This window comes from Mauremys mutica, chromosome 13 (assembly GCF_020497125.1).
Source record: "Mauremys mutica isolate MM-2020 ecotype Southern chromosome 13, ASM2049712v1, whole genome shotgun sequence".
In the NCBI taxonomy this organism is placed as follows: domain Eukaryota; kingdom Metazoa; phylum Chordata; order Testudines; family Geoemydidae; genus Mauremys; species Mauremys mutica.
In genome coordinates this window covers 14,800,648-14,816,111 of record NC_059084.1, presented here as the reverse complement: position 1 = coordinate 14,816,111, position 15,464 = coordinate 14,800,648, and the positions used below count along the sequence as shown (strand labels likewise).

General features: G+C 42.1%; 1 protein-coding gene across 3 annotated transcripts in view; it reads right to left on the bottom strand.

Annotated features, from left to right (window-relative positions):
* ATP9A (ATPase phospholipid transporting 9A (putative)) overlaps window positions 1-15,464 on the bottom strand; it is a 121,223-nt gene that overhangs the window by 51,822 nt on the left and 53,937 nt on the right. For all 3 annotated transcript variants that reach the window (XM_044985598.1, XM_044985595.1, XM_044985597.1), the window contains exons 6-12: window positions 14,842-14,893; window positions 13,784-13,878; window positions 11,698-11,778; window positions 10,011-10,086; window positions 4,571-4,647; window positions 2,588-2,748; window positions 1,879-2,021 (exon numbers count right to left, since the gene is read on the bottom strand). In XM_044985598.1, coding sequence (XP_044841533.1) covers window positions 1,879-2,021; window positions 2,588-2,748; window positions 4,571-4,647; window positions 10,011-10,086; window positions 11,698-11,778; window positions 13,784-13,878; window positions 14,842-14,893 — 685 coding nt within the window. The remainder of the gene's footprint in view (window positions 1-1,878; window positions 2,022-2,587; window positions 2,749-4,570; window positions 4,648-10,010; window positions 10,087-11,697; window positions 11,779-13,783; window positions 13,879-14,841; window positions 14,894-15,464) is intronic.

The window sequence follows — 15,464 nt, the reverse complement described above, 5'->3', positions numbered from 1 at the left end:
TAGGCCACGTGCAAGCCCTTGCAGACACTTATATACCATTCAAGCTCTATTCCCTGCTCTGCCCAACAAAGAGAGAAAGGATGAGATGGGAGCGCAGATGTTTACCTAGTTACTATAATAAGCTACTAGTGCAGCTTCAAGCGAGTGAAAAACAATTTTAGTAACTTGTGGGTAGATTCTTGCAGGGAGTAGTAGAGTACTTGGCTAGGAGCTCCATTAAAATGAGACTACTCACCAAGTAACTTACTGCTTAATGAGATAAGGGTATTGGTGTGAAATCCTGACCCCACTGAAGTCAATTTCAGGTTACCCATTGACTTAAATGGGTCTGGGATGACATCCCAGAATCTGGCCCTTGACTATTAACTTAGTTCTTTTGTTGTCCTAGACCAGAGTGGTGAAGGTTCTGTGACAATAAAAGCTGGAATGATGGCAGGTGACTGGTTTCTGTTCCTAAAGAAGGGTTGTCTGTGGAGCTGGGTAAAATGTATTTGGCAAATTTATTGCTCGCCACACAATGCATTTTCCAAGCACCAAAACAAATAAATAAATACAAGCCACAAAAACTGGAAATGTTGATTTAAAGTTTCATCTTGAAACGGTCAATTTGATTTCACAACCAAAACATTGTGTTTCAAGCCAAAAAAAGGTTTTAGTTTTTTCATTCTGGGGAGAAAAACTGGAAAAAGAAAACTAACAGAATTTTATTTTGTATATTTCTGTCCAACCTCCGAACTGAAAACAAGCATATTTAAAAAAAAAAGAAAAAAGTAGCAAGTTATTCCATTCCCTCTCGCTCACAGAACAGGGGCTAAAGACTGACAGAAGTGAGTGATGGTGAGGAACACACACAATAAACCATAAGGGGTGAAAAATCATCCCTGTCTCTTGCCCACTTATGTGCATTCCCCCTCGTTAAGGAAGGGCTCTATTATATGAAAGATCAATATGGAGATTCCAAACATTGTTTATAATCAAGGTACTAAACCGCATTTTCTAAAAGGAAATCCCTGTTAGAAAAGAAGATACATTATATCAGTGGTCACCAATTGGTCGATCGCGATCAGCTGATCGATCCTGGAGACTCTCCCAGTCGATTGCGATCTCTGGCTGCACAGCCGCTAAGGCAGGATCCCTGCCTGCCCCAGCCCCACGCTGCTCCTGGAAGTGGCCAGCATGCCCCTGTGGCCTGGGGCAGGGGTCTCCACGCGATGCCCCTCCCGCAGCTCCCATTGGCCAGGAACGGGGAGCTGTGGTCAATGGGAGCTGTGGGAGCGGTGCCTGTGGTGCCACATCCCCCCGCCCAGGGGCTTCAGGGGCGCGTTGGCCCCTTCCGGGAACAGTGTGGGCCTTAGCCCTGCTGCACCGCCGACCGGGAGCTGCCCGAGGTAAGTGCCCCCCCGGCGGGAGCCTGCACCCCAACCCCCAACCCTGAGCCCCCTCCTGCATCCTAAACCCCTGCCCCCTCCCGGAGTCAGCACGCCATACCCCCTCCTGCACCCCAACCCCCTGCCCCAGCCCGGGGCCCCCTCCTGCACCCAAACTCCCTCCCAGAGCCCACACCCCCTCCCGAACCCCAACCCCTCTGCCCCAGCCCAGTGAAAGTGAGAGAAAGTGTGGGAGAGCGAGCGACGGAGAGAGGCAGGGATGGAGTGGGTAGGGCTTTGCAGAAGGGGCGGGGTAGATCCTGGGTTGCACTTACATTCAAAAAGTGACCTTGTCCGTAAAAAGGTTGGAGACCACCGCCTTATATTTTCTTACCCCATCAAAGGAGAATGTATATTAACTTATTTGACTATGCAAAGAAAATGTTACCCAAAAACTTTCTTCACGCTTTTGCCTATACCAAAATGCCTGATAACTCATTTACCTGCATACCTGTTTTGTCTGTAAGTAAATAGGATACCCTTCCGAGCTGCTCTGGAATAGTGCTGGATCGAACCACTGTGCCAGGAATTTTGGAATCCCTACGGATCATCCAGCTGTAGACTATTTTCCCCATATCCAGGTTCACACGTAAGCTATGTTGGGGAAAAAAGAACAAAAGGGCTAAAAAAAAATAAAAATCTGAGAATATCCCCAAATAAACAGGATAATAAATTTGCTGTAAAACTTTTGGACAACATCATGAGCTACCACAGGAAAGTGCTGTAATAAAAGGGTGTTACTTCCATATTAGAATAGAGCAGCACAAGAAGGTGTTGAGGGAGAACCACGTGTTAGCTCCTGTGACAGCAATGAGAAGTTCAAAGTTGCTAAGCAAAGAAGATATACCGTGAATGGAAGATGGACACACCATATAAGTAGGGATAAAATGAACCACCACCAAAAAACCAGAGGTTAAAAAAAAGATGGCGGTGGTTTGCTTTCTTCCTCTCACTCCCTTCATTTTTGCTCACCTCTCTTCAGGGAAACAAGGAAGCCTGTAGAGCAAGAGAGGCTGTCCCTGCAATAGGCATTTCTAATCCCTCATTTCTGGAGAACTCACAAGAAAGCCCAATATTGTAAAATTCTAGATGTGTATGTTAAAGTGTGGCAGAGTAGAGGGCTATACATTTTGCTGGGAAGTGCTAATTGATTGGCTTACCTAATAGGAATGATGTTTGAAAACAGGAGGAGGAATCGTATGATCTGAAGATACCAGCGGCCTGCGAAATGCTGGAGGGCCACCATGACAAGCGAGACCACCACAAGGGCTCCGAACAAGATTTTGGTGAGGCAGTTCACTTCCAAGTCAAATAGGCCAATCTAAGCAAATAAAATAAAATATTTTCTACAGTGTAAATGGAGAGATTAATCCATGTAGTGTTCTCCTATTTGGCATGAGCTGCCATCATGCCTTGAAGTGTGCATGCACCCAAAGAGCTAATGGGAGTCATGCATACATTTCCAGTGCAGAAATGAATGCAGTAAGTGAAACAGAGCTCTAGAGATTATTGGGGTGGAGACCCACACAAAACTAAAAACAGCAACAGCAAGATTAAGCATTAGTTTCAAATCAACTGACGGTTCCAAGATGTTGTTCATCACCAGACACATTTTCATCTCTTCATTTAAACCTCTGTATTGTTTGGTATTTCAAAGCAACACTTTCCCCAACTCAACCTTCATGCTTCCAAGCCTTTGGAGGTACAATATCACAAGCACTGGAGTGCTACACACCTGCTGCTGCTACTTTCTAATGCAGGGGTAGGCAACCTATGGCATGCGTGCCAAAGGCGGCACGCAAGTTGATTTTCAGTGGCACTCACACTGCCCGGGTCCTGGCCACCAGTCCGGGGAGCTCTGCATTTTAATTTAATTTTAAATGAAACATCTTAAACATTTTAAAAACCTTATTTATTTTACATACAACAATAGTTTAGTTATATATTGTAGACTTATAGAAAGAGACCTTCTAAAAACGTTAAAATGTATTACTGGCACGCGAAACCTTAAATTAGAGTGAATAAACGAAGACTCAGCACACCACTTCTGAAAGGTTGCCGACCCCTGTTCAAATGTAAACTGCCTTTTCAAAAAAGGGTATTTAGAAGTGATCAACTCTGTTAGCACTTGGGTGAAGAGATCTGAGAGGCCTCATATCATCAGCAACTGGTCACTAACATTCACAGAACTAAACTTAGCTAAGGGACACGATACAACATTATGTGTGGACAATGTCAATTGTATCTTTATAGTTAAAGCTAGCATGGATGCAGTCACACTGGTATAAATGTATTTATACCAGCAGAGCTTAAGGCTGCACAAGAAGCCAAGTCACTACAACTGAGTGAATACTAGGAGTTGTACCAATATAATTACTGATAAACAAATAAAGAGTCATTCCCCTAACATACATCGCTATTCTGGTACAAAAAACACTCGTAGACCAGGCTGAGAAAGTAAGGCAGGAAGAGACCACCTGTGAGGAGTATCCTAAACTGCACACTGGAAGTCAATCACAATTCAGCTGATGCTGCCCAGTTTACACTGTGGTTAGATCCATGATGAACCTTTACATGGTTGCCCACACTGATGATTCATTTTTCTCTGAAACAGCAGGTGTACGCATAGGTGTCGTTTGCAGGGGCAGCTCCAGTCAGGCCAACGGGGCTGAGCATGGCGGGGAGGGGCAATTGCCCGCCTGCCCAAGGCTTGCAGTTTGAGGGGGAGCAATGACCCCTCTGCCCCTGCCCCCTCACAAACTACACCCATGGGTGTATGTATCTGCAAGAGATAGAATACTGGGCTAGATCAGAGATTTTCAATCTCTTTAATGCTGAGATTATATGCTAACTCTCTCGCTCAACTAGTTATCGTCAGATGCACCCCATAAATAATCTTGGTTCACATGGTGCTTTAGAAGAAATAAGGAGTCCATGGGTGCTGCAAAGGAGGTACCACAGGAACTGGGGTAATGATTTTACGGTATTTCTTGTGTCTGAGGAGGACTGATTACTAAGAACCAAGAAAATCAGCTTACTCAAACATCAGGAGAGGGAATGAGTTCACAACCCACAGGTTGAGATCCATTGTACTATGGTGGCCCAATTGTCTCCTATTCTACACCAATGATGAAACGCCGTACCTTACTTCGTGGATTTGAAGTGTTCATGACACTGCGCAGTTCCCTCCCTGTGTAAAGAACAACTCCCACAACAGTGCCTAAATGAAATAAAAAACATGATGTATATTATTCTGGGATGAACAGGTTAAAATAATGGTGCTTTTTTATTTTAAATGGTTGGGATGATGCTTGTTCTTAAAAGGTTTATTTTATCCACAGACTCAATGTGCAGGCACATTTTTAGTAGATTAATTTTAGAAAGCATGGAGAGCACCCACAAAAAAAATCAAAAAAAAAATCAACTGATTCAAGGACATGAGATATGAATCAGAGGGGTGGAGAAACTGATTCTGAATATAAAAAACAGCCCATCTCCCTCCTACAAATGCCAGTGCTTGAAGCTGGACATGGCACTCCTAATTATCATCATCTGTGCAATCAACCTTTAGGTAACGCAACATAAATTAATCTACTATAGTGCCTAAAAGGATAAGATGCCCCTTCCCCATTTTCCTCCCTTAAACTCTTGGTGTGAATTCCCACCCTGTTGCAATCAAAGGAGTTGAAAAGCAGGGGTTTCAGTTCACCACCACCACCACCAATTGCCACCACATAGTTGTAGTGTTGCTTAGGTTGCTGGCCCTGGAGGCCACAAACTGTTTATGTCTTACTGTTGTCCTCAAAAAGCATAAAACAGCCGCTTCATTCTAGTGGCCATCCCTGCTAGCTAATGCAAATATAATACAGCATTTAAACAGCAACATGGTTATCTAGCTGTAGGATGTCAGTGTTGCAAGTACATTTTGCAACATGTCAGCATTGCTCATTCCTGCTCCAGCACTAAGGCCTGGTCTACACTAAGAAGGGGGGTCGAACTAGGGTACGCAAATTCAGCTATGTGAATAGCGTAGCTGAATTCGAAGTACCCTAGTTCGACCTACTCACCCGTCCAGGCGCGGCGGGGTCAAACTCCGCGGCTCCCCCGTCAACTCCGCCACCGCCGTTTGCAGTGGTGGAGTACCGGAGTCGACCGCAGCGCTTCCGGAGTTCGAACTCCGAGAAGTCGAACTCACCGCGTCGACCGGGAAGGTAAGTGTAAACCTACCCTAAGCTCCTGTGGGCGATGGAATACTTAAAAGGACAGACACCCCAAGGACTCTCATCCAGTTAGTATTTCCATAATTTTGGGGAAATGTTGATCAAGTGCATCCAGTTACGTTTTAATTCTGGCCCTGGAAGCACTCGAGCATCTTTAGCTGGTGCACTTCACAAGTCTGAAGTCACTGTAGCCCTGATGGCAATTTCAGTGAAACAGGACTGCGCAATCCAATGTGTTTGACACATGACCATGAGCCCTCGTGGCTTCCTCTTCCTGTCTCAAAGGTTGAGGAATTATGCCTCTCTCACAGGGCAAGTAATAAGGTAACATTTAATGATAAGTTTATCCACCTATTGACATATATTCACCTTGATAATCTTCTCACATGTTCACATACCTGCACACACAAGTTGTGCAGGGCATATAAACAGCTGCTAGGGCCTATATTTTTCAAGATATTTTGTACAGGTTAGATGCATAGATGACATTCATGCAAACCCATGACTCCAGTGTGGCTGTCTCCCTCAATGTGCTGCTTGTCCAAGACTTACTTTGTGGTGCTAAGGCAGAGGTCTCCAAACTGTGGGGCACAGAAAAACATTCGGGGGGGATGCAGCTGGGGCCCGAGCCAGCCCCCCGGGGGGTGGCGGGGAGGGAGCATCACCCAACTCCGCTCCTGGCCTCGGCTCTGGCTGCTGGCCTCGATCCCTAGCCCCGCCTGCAGCTGTAGCTCCAGCCTCGGCCCCCTTACCTCTGTCGGTGTCCGCCCCTCCCAGAGCTCTGGCCCCGCTCTGGAGGGGGGAAGGGGGGAAAGGTTAAGGGGGTGTGTGCAAGGTAAAAAGGTAAAAAGTTTGGGGACCACTGTGCTAAGGGCTGACTAAGGATAACAGAATGATTATCACAACACCATGTTCCATATAGGGCATGCAGTAAGAAATTCATCACACACAACTTTGCAACTTCAATAACAGGAGCATCATAATAAAGAAGGCTAAGCTGATTTGCAATAGTTAGCCCAATATTCTTTAGATGGCCTTCCTCCTACACTGTCACGGATGAATTACCCAGGTCATGCATCAGTATACATCCAGTGATAAATATTCCTGATTAATGCTACAGCTCAGTTTGATCTTTCTTCTGTGCAACTGTGGAAAAGATGCCAGGTACATTTCCTTTCTATTACCCCAGCTCATCTTTTAAGAATTAGGTTTCCATTTGCACACAGACAGATCCAGAATGCGTGTGAATCAGAGGGTTTTTTTCTTCTTCGTAAAATAACTGACATCTGGAAGACAATTAAGGCTAGCAGCAGAGTCAGGAAGACTAATAAGTTTCTTAAATTAAGAGCTCAATAAACTGAATTCATTGGGTTTGACTTAAAAAAACAGCCCATTTGAAAAGTCTTTACTAGATTTGGATAGGCAGAAGAACCAAGTTTTATCAAACCTTTGGAAAATTAAATTTGTAGTCAGTGCTGTCATTTGTAAGTTCTTTTTTCAGAACAGTATTTCTAAGAAACAAAACTGCATGAAGTTGCTATAAGCAGAGCAGTGAAGTTTCATCCAAACAGGAGAATCCACTTCTAGACATAGGACTTGATCCTGCTCCATTCAAGTCAATGGAAAAATTCCAGGAATACTGTATTATGGTAGCATTCTAGAGGCCCCACCGTGCTAGGCACTGTGCAGACACATGTTAAGAAACAATCACTGGCCTGAACAGTTTACAGTATTAACAGAGAGGCAAGGGGTGGGAGAAAGGTTGTTACAGTCATTGGGACCAGTCAGAGCTAGGCATAATCACATGAACTAAATAAACGTATTACATAACTCTAAAACTATATCGTGACTGTTAAACCAGACATATGCCTGCCTATTCCCAGGAAGAGATAGACTCATACTAATTCCTACTATGCAGGAACAGATGGAGCTGCTAGGAGGTGGCAAATATATTTTAATGCTAAAATAAGTAATACACTGAACCATTTCAAAAGGGCTAACAGTGAGTGTTTGCCCTACCTCTTAGAAACCAGATTATTCTAGTTACTCTAAAGCCATTGCAGTTTTAATACCTTGCTTTAATTCCACCACCACCCCCCACCCACCATGCCCATTACTAACCATGGTTTCAGAGGGCTGCAAACATATTATTTTGAAATAACTTAAGATGTAAAACTAATTCAAACTAAAAATATCCTTGGAAGCGTTCTTTAAAAATAAGTCTCTGGAGCCAGATGGCAGAAGGTGGCAAGCACACTAATTCAGATCAGCAGATGGCAGGCTACTCCAAATCTGACAGCCAACAGCAAGTGGAGTCAGACTCACTCCTACTGCAGCAGCAGATGGACATAGAATCATAGATTATTAGGGTTGGAAGGGACCTCAAGAGATCATCTAGTCCAACCCCCTGCTCAAAGCAGGACCAATCCCCAAATCCCTAAATGGCCCCCTCAAGGATTGAACTCACAACCCTGGGTTTAGCAGGCCAATGCTCAAACCACTGAGCTATCCCTCCCCCTAATTGTGGGGATTACTGTATATTGTACACCAGTGCACCCTTATACTTCAACGGTGTGTTCATATTTGCTGCAAAGCTCTGCTTTAACTCAGAAGTGCGTGCTGCACGCAGTGCTGTGTTTTTTTATTCTACTAACGAGACAGGGAAACTTTGTTCACTGTAGAGTCACAGAAGTTAAAATAGGGGGAAAGCCTATTAGGGGTGGAAAAGGCCTATTCATTTTTCTGAGCAGAACAAAGTTTGAAGGGCAATTTTCACTGGGTACTTGCTCCTAATTGTTTTATGGATATTTGAAACAGACCACATTGTATAAACCATTTAAAAAGCGATTACAATATTTTAAAATGCCATACTTCTGGGCTGATCCCACAAACATGTATGTACATGAGTAACTTTGCTCACAGGCATAAGTGACAGATCGGGCTCTTGTCTTTGTATCTTTTTGTACAGCAGATAGAACAATGGAGCTTCAATCCTGATAGGTGCTTCTTGGAGCTACTGTAAATAATAAGCTTATCAGGTAGATCTGCATGCAGTTTCTCCCAAGTGCCTAAACCTGACAGCCCATATGCATAAGAGCATAATAGTCTCTAGACACACTGAGGGGGAAATCCTGGCCCCACTTAAGTTAAAAAGACTTCTGCCATTCATTTCCATGGGGACATAATTTCACTCCGAGTCTGGTCATGTCATACCAATATTAACAGCTCAGGAAAGACCTCAGAAGACTATGTGAATTGATTAAGAGTTACAGTTTAAATTATCTAGCACACAAGATAAGCAAGCTGGAGGGAAAAAACATCTCAAGAGGCAAGAGTTACTAGAACAATGACTTTCCTGCCTCTTTGTCTTCTTATTTGGTTTAGGAAATGGACTGAATTGAAAACATGCTCTGAACAGCCTATTTGGTATTTGAAGCTGCCTGCACTAGTATTTGTGTGTTTGCATTCAAGGTTAGTTGCCAATCAGTTGACAATTACTGAACTATATATAAGATTTACTCTACTACATTTGGACAGCTATATTTAATTACCTTTCGACATATCACTGGGACAACATTTATTATATTTTAGCATATTTTAAAGAGAAGAAGCAGGAGAATTGGATGGAAACACTGCAGAAATGAAACACACTTACCTTTCTCTGTTTTAAAAACTGGGAGGGTCCACTGTTCCATTACAAAGAGGAACTTTCTGAAGCTCATATTCCTTCCTATTAGTCACTTTGGGAAGTGTCTCAATACATGGCTAAACACCATACAGTGAAACCTCTAAAAACTCAAAAAAAAAATCCTCAAACTGCACTGCAGAATTTCACTCTTCTTCTGACACTCTCTTGTAATCTAAAGGCACCTTAGCTAGTGAAAGAACAAGCCTTTTCTCCTGACAAGCATTTAGAAGAGAACATTGATTCCTCTCATTCCTTGCAACTTCAGCGTGTGTATGTAACAACCCAAAATTTATCACAGAATGCTTTTTATTTATAGAACCACAGCCTAGTGGAAGCATTTACCTGGAGATCTTTTATGTTAGCTTCTATTACTAGACTATTTGACACCATTTCTGTTACAGATTAGAATGTCAATGTAGCAATTAAGTGCTATTCTGGTAGCAGACGCTCAAGAAGCGCCCAAAGGCCCCTGGAATTCCAGTTCCTTCTCATCTATAAATGTCCAAGAGGTAATTAGATGTCAGCTCAGCTCCCCTGAGATGTTAGGACAAGTGGTAAACTTCATTCCAACCGCTAAATTCTCCAACTGACAGAGATGATTATTCCAAATTACAAAAGGATTTTTAAAAAATTGCTAACATACTCCTCAAAAAATTACACGTGCTTCTATCTTACCTGATGCAATCACTGTGCTGGCCCAGAGGGTGTTTTCTATGCTTAGGCTTTCATTCACTGGAGGGTCGCTGTCTTCCTAGAACGGATACACAAACAGCATTCAAACAGCTTCCTAGATGTGTTCATGACACAGAGAGAGGCAAAGGAGGGAAAACTTCCTAAGCTTATGAAAATCCTAAAATCTTAACCTTGCCATCAGACCCTCCTGGTTGGGCTAGAAACACAGGGCATTTCACAGTGGGATGGAAGGGTGGGGGCAGGGGAAGCCTACTATTGTGCCTTTTCCTTCACAGGCAGCCTGTCTCCAAGTTAGAAGAAGGTGGCCTGTTTCTTCTGACTATTTGAAAGTGATTTGAAATCTTTAACTGGACTATGATGATAGGCAGATTCAGGGACGACCACGACACTGGGTATGTTTTTCACCAATGCGATCCACTCACTCATGCAAATGACTGACATTTTTCAGTCTTTTATTGCAAGGTATCAGTGAAGTTTCTCCTTCCGCAGTTTAAGCCTCTCAGAAATTCCTGGAAAGCTAAATAAATAATCTGAACCATGCCAGTAAATGACACAGAGTGATCAGTATGCTAGATTCAGTGTCCTTTTTTCAGGGATTAGGATATTAACTCTCGCATGCTTTACCTTTGCATGACTGCGTGTTGCGTGAATTAAGGCCTTTTAGGGCTAACATAAAATTGCTTCTCTATCTGGATAGTCCAAGGGGATCTACAAACCTCCCAGGCTCTGTAGCTGCCCAGGCTGCTCCCTATTCCATGGAAGTACTACCTCCTGTACAGCCAATCAAGAGATCTCCTCAGCAGCTATAGGACGATGAGATCAGAGTCTCACTTTAAAATAAACAAATGTTGGCAAACAATTCAGAAAATGACCTAAAAAGTCTCAGGTCTTGTACCAAGCTGCCCATGTTCCTTCGAGCAGGAAGGGAAGAGGGTCTTAAAAGTAAGGAACCCATATATAACATGCATTCATCACAATCCCCTTTCTCCAGGGAGCAGGGGAAGAAGCCTTTGGGCCCAAACACCCATTGCATCTCTTCTCCTTTCCCTCACCTCCCACAGTAATAGGCAGCTTTTTTTTTTTTAAATGTTACATTCTCAGGGACCTTGAGCCAGAACAGACTATTGGAGGTGCACATCTATTAGGCCACATTAACTCCCACCGACTGTCTGTCCCTGAGAGGGGAGAACCAACCAATCCAGGATAGGAGTTGATGGCCATTGGCTTATTTACCTAAAGTCTTCTGTCCCCAGACAGCTCCGAATGGCAGAGATTTTTTCAGTCTTTGACCGCTTATGGGGTGGGCCAGCCTCCCTTCTGAACAGGTGAGCTTATTTTGCAGCACCATGTTAGACCCAAATGGCCACAACTAATTCCATCTGGATAAGTCCCTTAATGCTGAGTGGGCCGTTGTCTTTTGTTTCTAAGGCAAACTCTTAATGAACTATAAAGCATTAGATTTTATTTAAAACATGGGTGCATATTATTTAGAAGAGAGAAGGATCCCTATTAACCTATTTGACTTTAGTACATTTGTACAGGGCTGAGCAACATTTCAGCATTTCTCCTGAAACAATTTGAAAGTCACTTCCAAGATCCAAAATGCTATTCAAAAGGTCTGTGTAGCAAACATATATATACAATGCTTAAAACATATCAGTAGACTTACTCTGGTGAAGGTCCCCACAAAATTATGTATGTCAATATTGGGCTCTTCTGCATACACATAGGATCGGATTTGAAGAAGGTCCTAAAGAATAGACATGTTATGGCAGCAGTTAAAATACAATTATCCCACAATATACAAAGCCTTTAAGCCTCCAATTATTTTATGAATAACATTTCTTTAAGCAAATCAAAAAAGACACTCCGTGTACTCATACGGAAAATCTCTCAGCTGATGAAGACAGAGTAGAATCATTACAATAGCTTCAGTAAAATGGTGTTGCCATAGTAAGAGTTCCTCAAATGGACATGTGCAGAGACTGCTGAGAGTTACTTGACAGCTGGTGCATTATAAAGGAAATTTCAGGCTGAATAATCAGGTTAACTTATGATACGTCTACTAGGTTTTGTAATAGCCAGCCAAGGGAAACAGTGAAAGTCCTTCAGAGCTTTGAACATTTAGATTATGTCTACACAGCAGATGAGAGGGCTCTTCTCAGGGCAGGTAGACAGACATGCATGCTAAAAATAGAAGCCTGGCTGCAGAAACATGGGCAGCAGCTAGGGCTAGCCATCTAAATAAAGGGAGTTGGGAAAGTTTGTACTCAAGTGGCTAGCCCAAGCCACCAGCCATGCCACCACAGCCACATTGCAATTATTAGGGTGCTAGCTGGAGTGGAACTAACGTATGTTTGTCTACCACTACTGGGAAGCATCCTCCCATATCCTGAGTTCAAGACACTAATATGTATAATAGGAAACAGTTCCACAGTGGCAGGGAGATAGATGTGCCAATACTGCAAGTCATTTTGACCACTAACTTATATACGTATATGGAGTCTTAGATCTTTGCCGAAGAATTTTCCTGATTCTAGGGTTTTTGGAACAAAACAAATATTTATTACAGTTGGCACATTGGCAAAACAGAGGCACACTCAGCTGACTTGTTTTGTTTCTTATAACACACACACAGTTCTGCAGCAAGAGGATTTGGGAAGACACATAGCATTCAATGGTTATATACTTAGTTCAGATGGCAAAGAGGAATAACCATGATCTAAACTCTCCTTTTATGAAGACAAGCAATAGTTTAAGTGGCAGGAAAAGTTCCATTGTAAGGTCACATGATTTGTTCTCTTGTAGTACAGTAGAGTTCAATGAATAGAAAGGGGAGTATTTGAGAAAGCAGGAAGTGCACTGTCATCAAGGAAATGAACCTTTCTGTAATAAATTACTGGTAGGTGACTTTCATATATACCATGCCCCATTTGATTGGCTCCTATTTCAAGGCAGTTCTTTGGATGCTAGCTCAGTAATTCTATTTAAGTTTTCCATAGGGATCCATCACTATAGTATCTAAACAATATTAACCTGTCTGTTGAAGTACCCAGTTGAATTCATGAAGTCTTCTGCTATTCTCTCTTCCCAGACAAAAGGAAGTCCTAATTGTCATTCTCTTCAGCTGCTAAACTTGCCTCAAAACTGCATAAGGCATGTTGAGAGCAATACTTCATGCTGCACAAGTGGTTACCGTACAGCTTAATGGGTGTATTTTAACCATAGATCAATGGGTTACTAGAAGTACATTTCAAATAGAAGTTAGGTGAATGCCATTCGTACTCAAATCTATCTCTTCCAATACCACTTTATGGTCTCTTGAACATATCACACTACCACTTGTGCTTTAATTTGTTGGTTTCCTCCATTTTTAAAAATCCCAGAGCCCTAACCAGCTGTGAAGTGAGAACTGGAATAATAAAAATTACATTCAATCCTTTCCATTCCACTTCCCCCCTCCCCAAAAAAAACAGGAAAAAAAAACAACCAAACAAAAAAATCAAGCAACCATGATCTTGTGGAAGAATGCATTCCCGCCCCCCACAGTGCAAATATTAGTAGGAGGATCAAGTGTGCAAATAATTTTCCAAGTCTTCAATTCTGATTCCAAAATGGCAATTATTTTGCCTTCTGTGAAAGCCAGACAGAAAACACATTTTTCCCCTTTTAGCTGATTACATACACTTTCAATTGTTCATGACATACTGAGAAACAGTTAATTCAAAAAAGTCTTTTACTAGGAAACTACTTACAGAAGCGGTGGGTAATCTCTGAGTGCAGGCAACTGGCAGTCGCAGCTTCCAGTCTGTTTCACCATCTAGCTGATCAGTCCGGAGGAAGCAAGAGCCTGTGGATGTTCAACATTTGTTAATGGTCTTTTTAATTCTATCATAAGTATGTATACAGTTTATGGAATTAGTTCCTGAGATAGGACACATTTCTTCCTATGAAAACACAAGCTAAGAGTAACGTTTCCAAGGAATTTAGATGAAAAGTTTCTTGAGACTCCAGCTATTTAAGTAAGCCAAGACTAAGGAAACAAACAAACAACTTAACTGAAAGTTTGGCTTATATGAAGCAAACAAATCAAAGTAAAAAAATAAATATAATTTTAGGAGGCTACAACATATATAATAGCTAGTCAGAGACATTTGGATACAGTGCTGGTTGACAGGTAAGGTGTATACTACCTTATGTATGTTAAGGCTGTTTTGAGTTACAAACGCTATCGGTCTGGCAACAATTTCAATGGACACAAAGAGAAATGAGTGTGACTTTTAAAAGAATAGTGCTCCTGGCAACTGTTCATTTAATAAACCATATTACAGACGCACAATAGGGGTCCCTAAGGCATGGAAGCCATGTTATTCGTGAGGAGTCAAGCACTCCTTTCCTTTTATACTACAGAATACAGTAAATCAATGTACTCCATCTGTAAGATATATTCAACCTATTTTCTAAGCCCTCTGATTAAACATTTACCCAAACTATCCTGCATCTCAGCAGGACAAAGCTGAATGGCAGGTCTAACCATATAGCTAATCCTCCATGTAACGAAAGCAAATGTGTGATTTCACTAACTGTGACTCAACCTAAAGGTCAACTGACTACATCCTTTAATTTTCAAAAACTATTAGAATATAACAAACAAAAACAACACAAAATAGCCACTCCATCAAGTGTTTGCGGTCGTCTGCTTCCCTAACTCTAAAACTGTATTGTTTCTGTTACATTTTCAAATGATGATTTTTTTCCCAAATAACCAGTGAAAGGTTAATGGTTATTTTCACAATTAGTTCCAGATGTTTACCATTCTTTTCTGACGTCCTCAGGAAGATCATGTCTGCAGGGACCCGCTGGTTCTGTTACAAAAAGAAAGGCTGTTATTGTGCATAGGTGTATGCACATTCATGTACCCCTACCCCCATGACATAAAACAAAGGTTTTTTTAAAAAGAATATTTAATTCTTTGTCCAGTTGGGGTTCAGGATTTATTTTATTTTGAATCCTAAAACAGGATCTCTTCCCTCTACATGTGCTAGTTCACTGCAGAAATCCAAAGACAAAGATATTAGGATCCAGCTCTCATCGATTTCAATGGGAGCTGGCTCAGGCTCTAGGTTTTCAAAAAAACTCATCCATTAGCTCTGGAGCTTTTCAAACAATCCAGCATTAGGAGCTTAAAACCTGTACTGGCTTCCTTGCAAGAAGCCCTATTCTAGTAAAAAGAGACATGCATGTGCTTTCTTCTATACAAGTTCTGTTTACCACTCATCTGTACAAGATGTTTGTCATATTACTGCTGATAGACATCTGCAGAAACAGAAAGTGGAAGTCCGTGAAAATCATCCTCTGAACAAAAGGGTAAGTTGATACAGGGGCATCTGAGGTCATATAAAGTACATAGTTTTCTAGGTTTTCAATTTGCAGTCA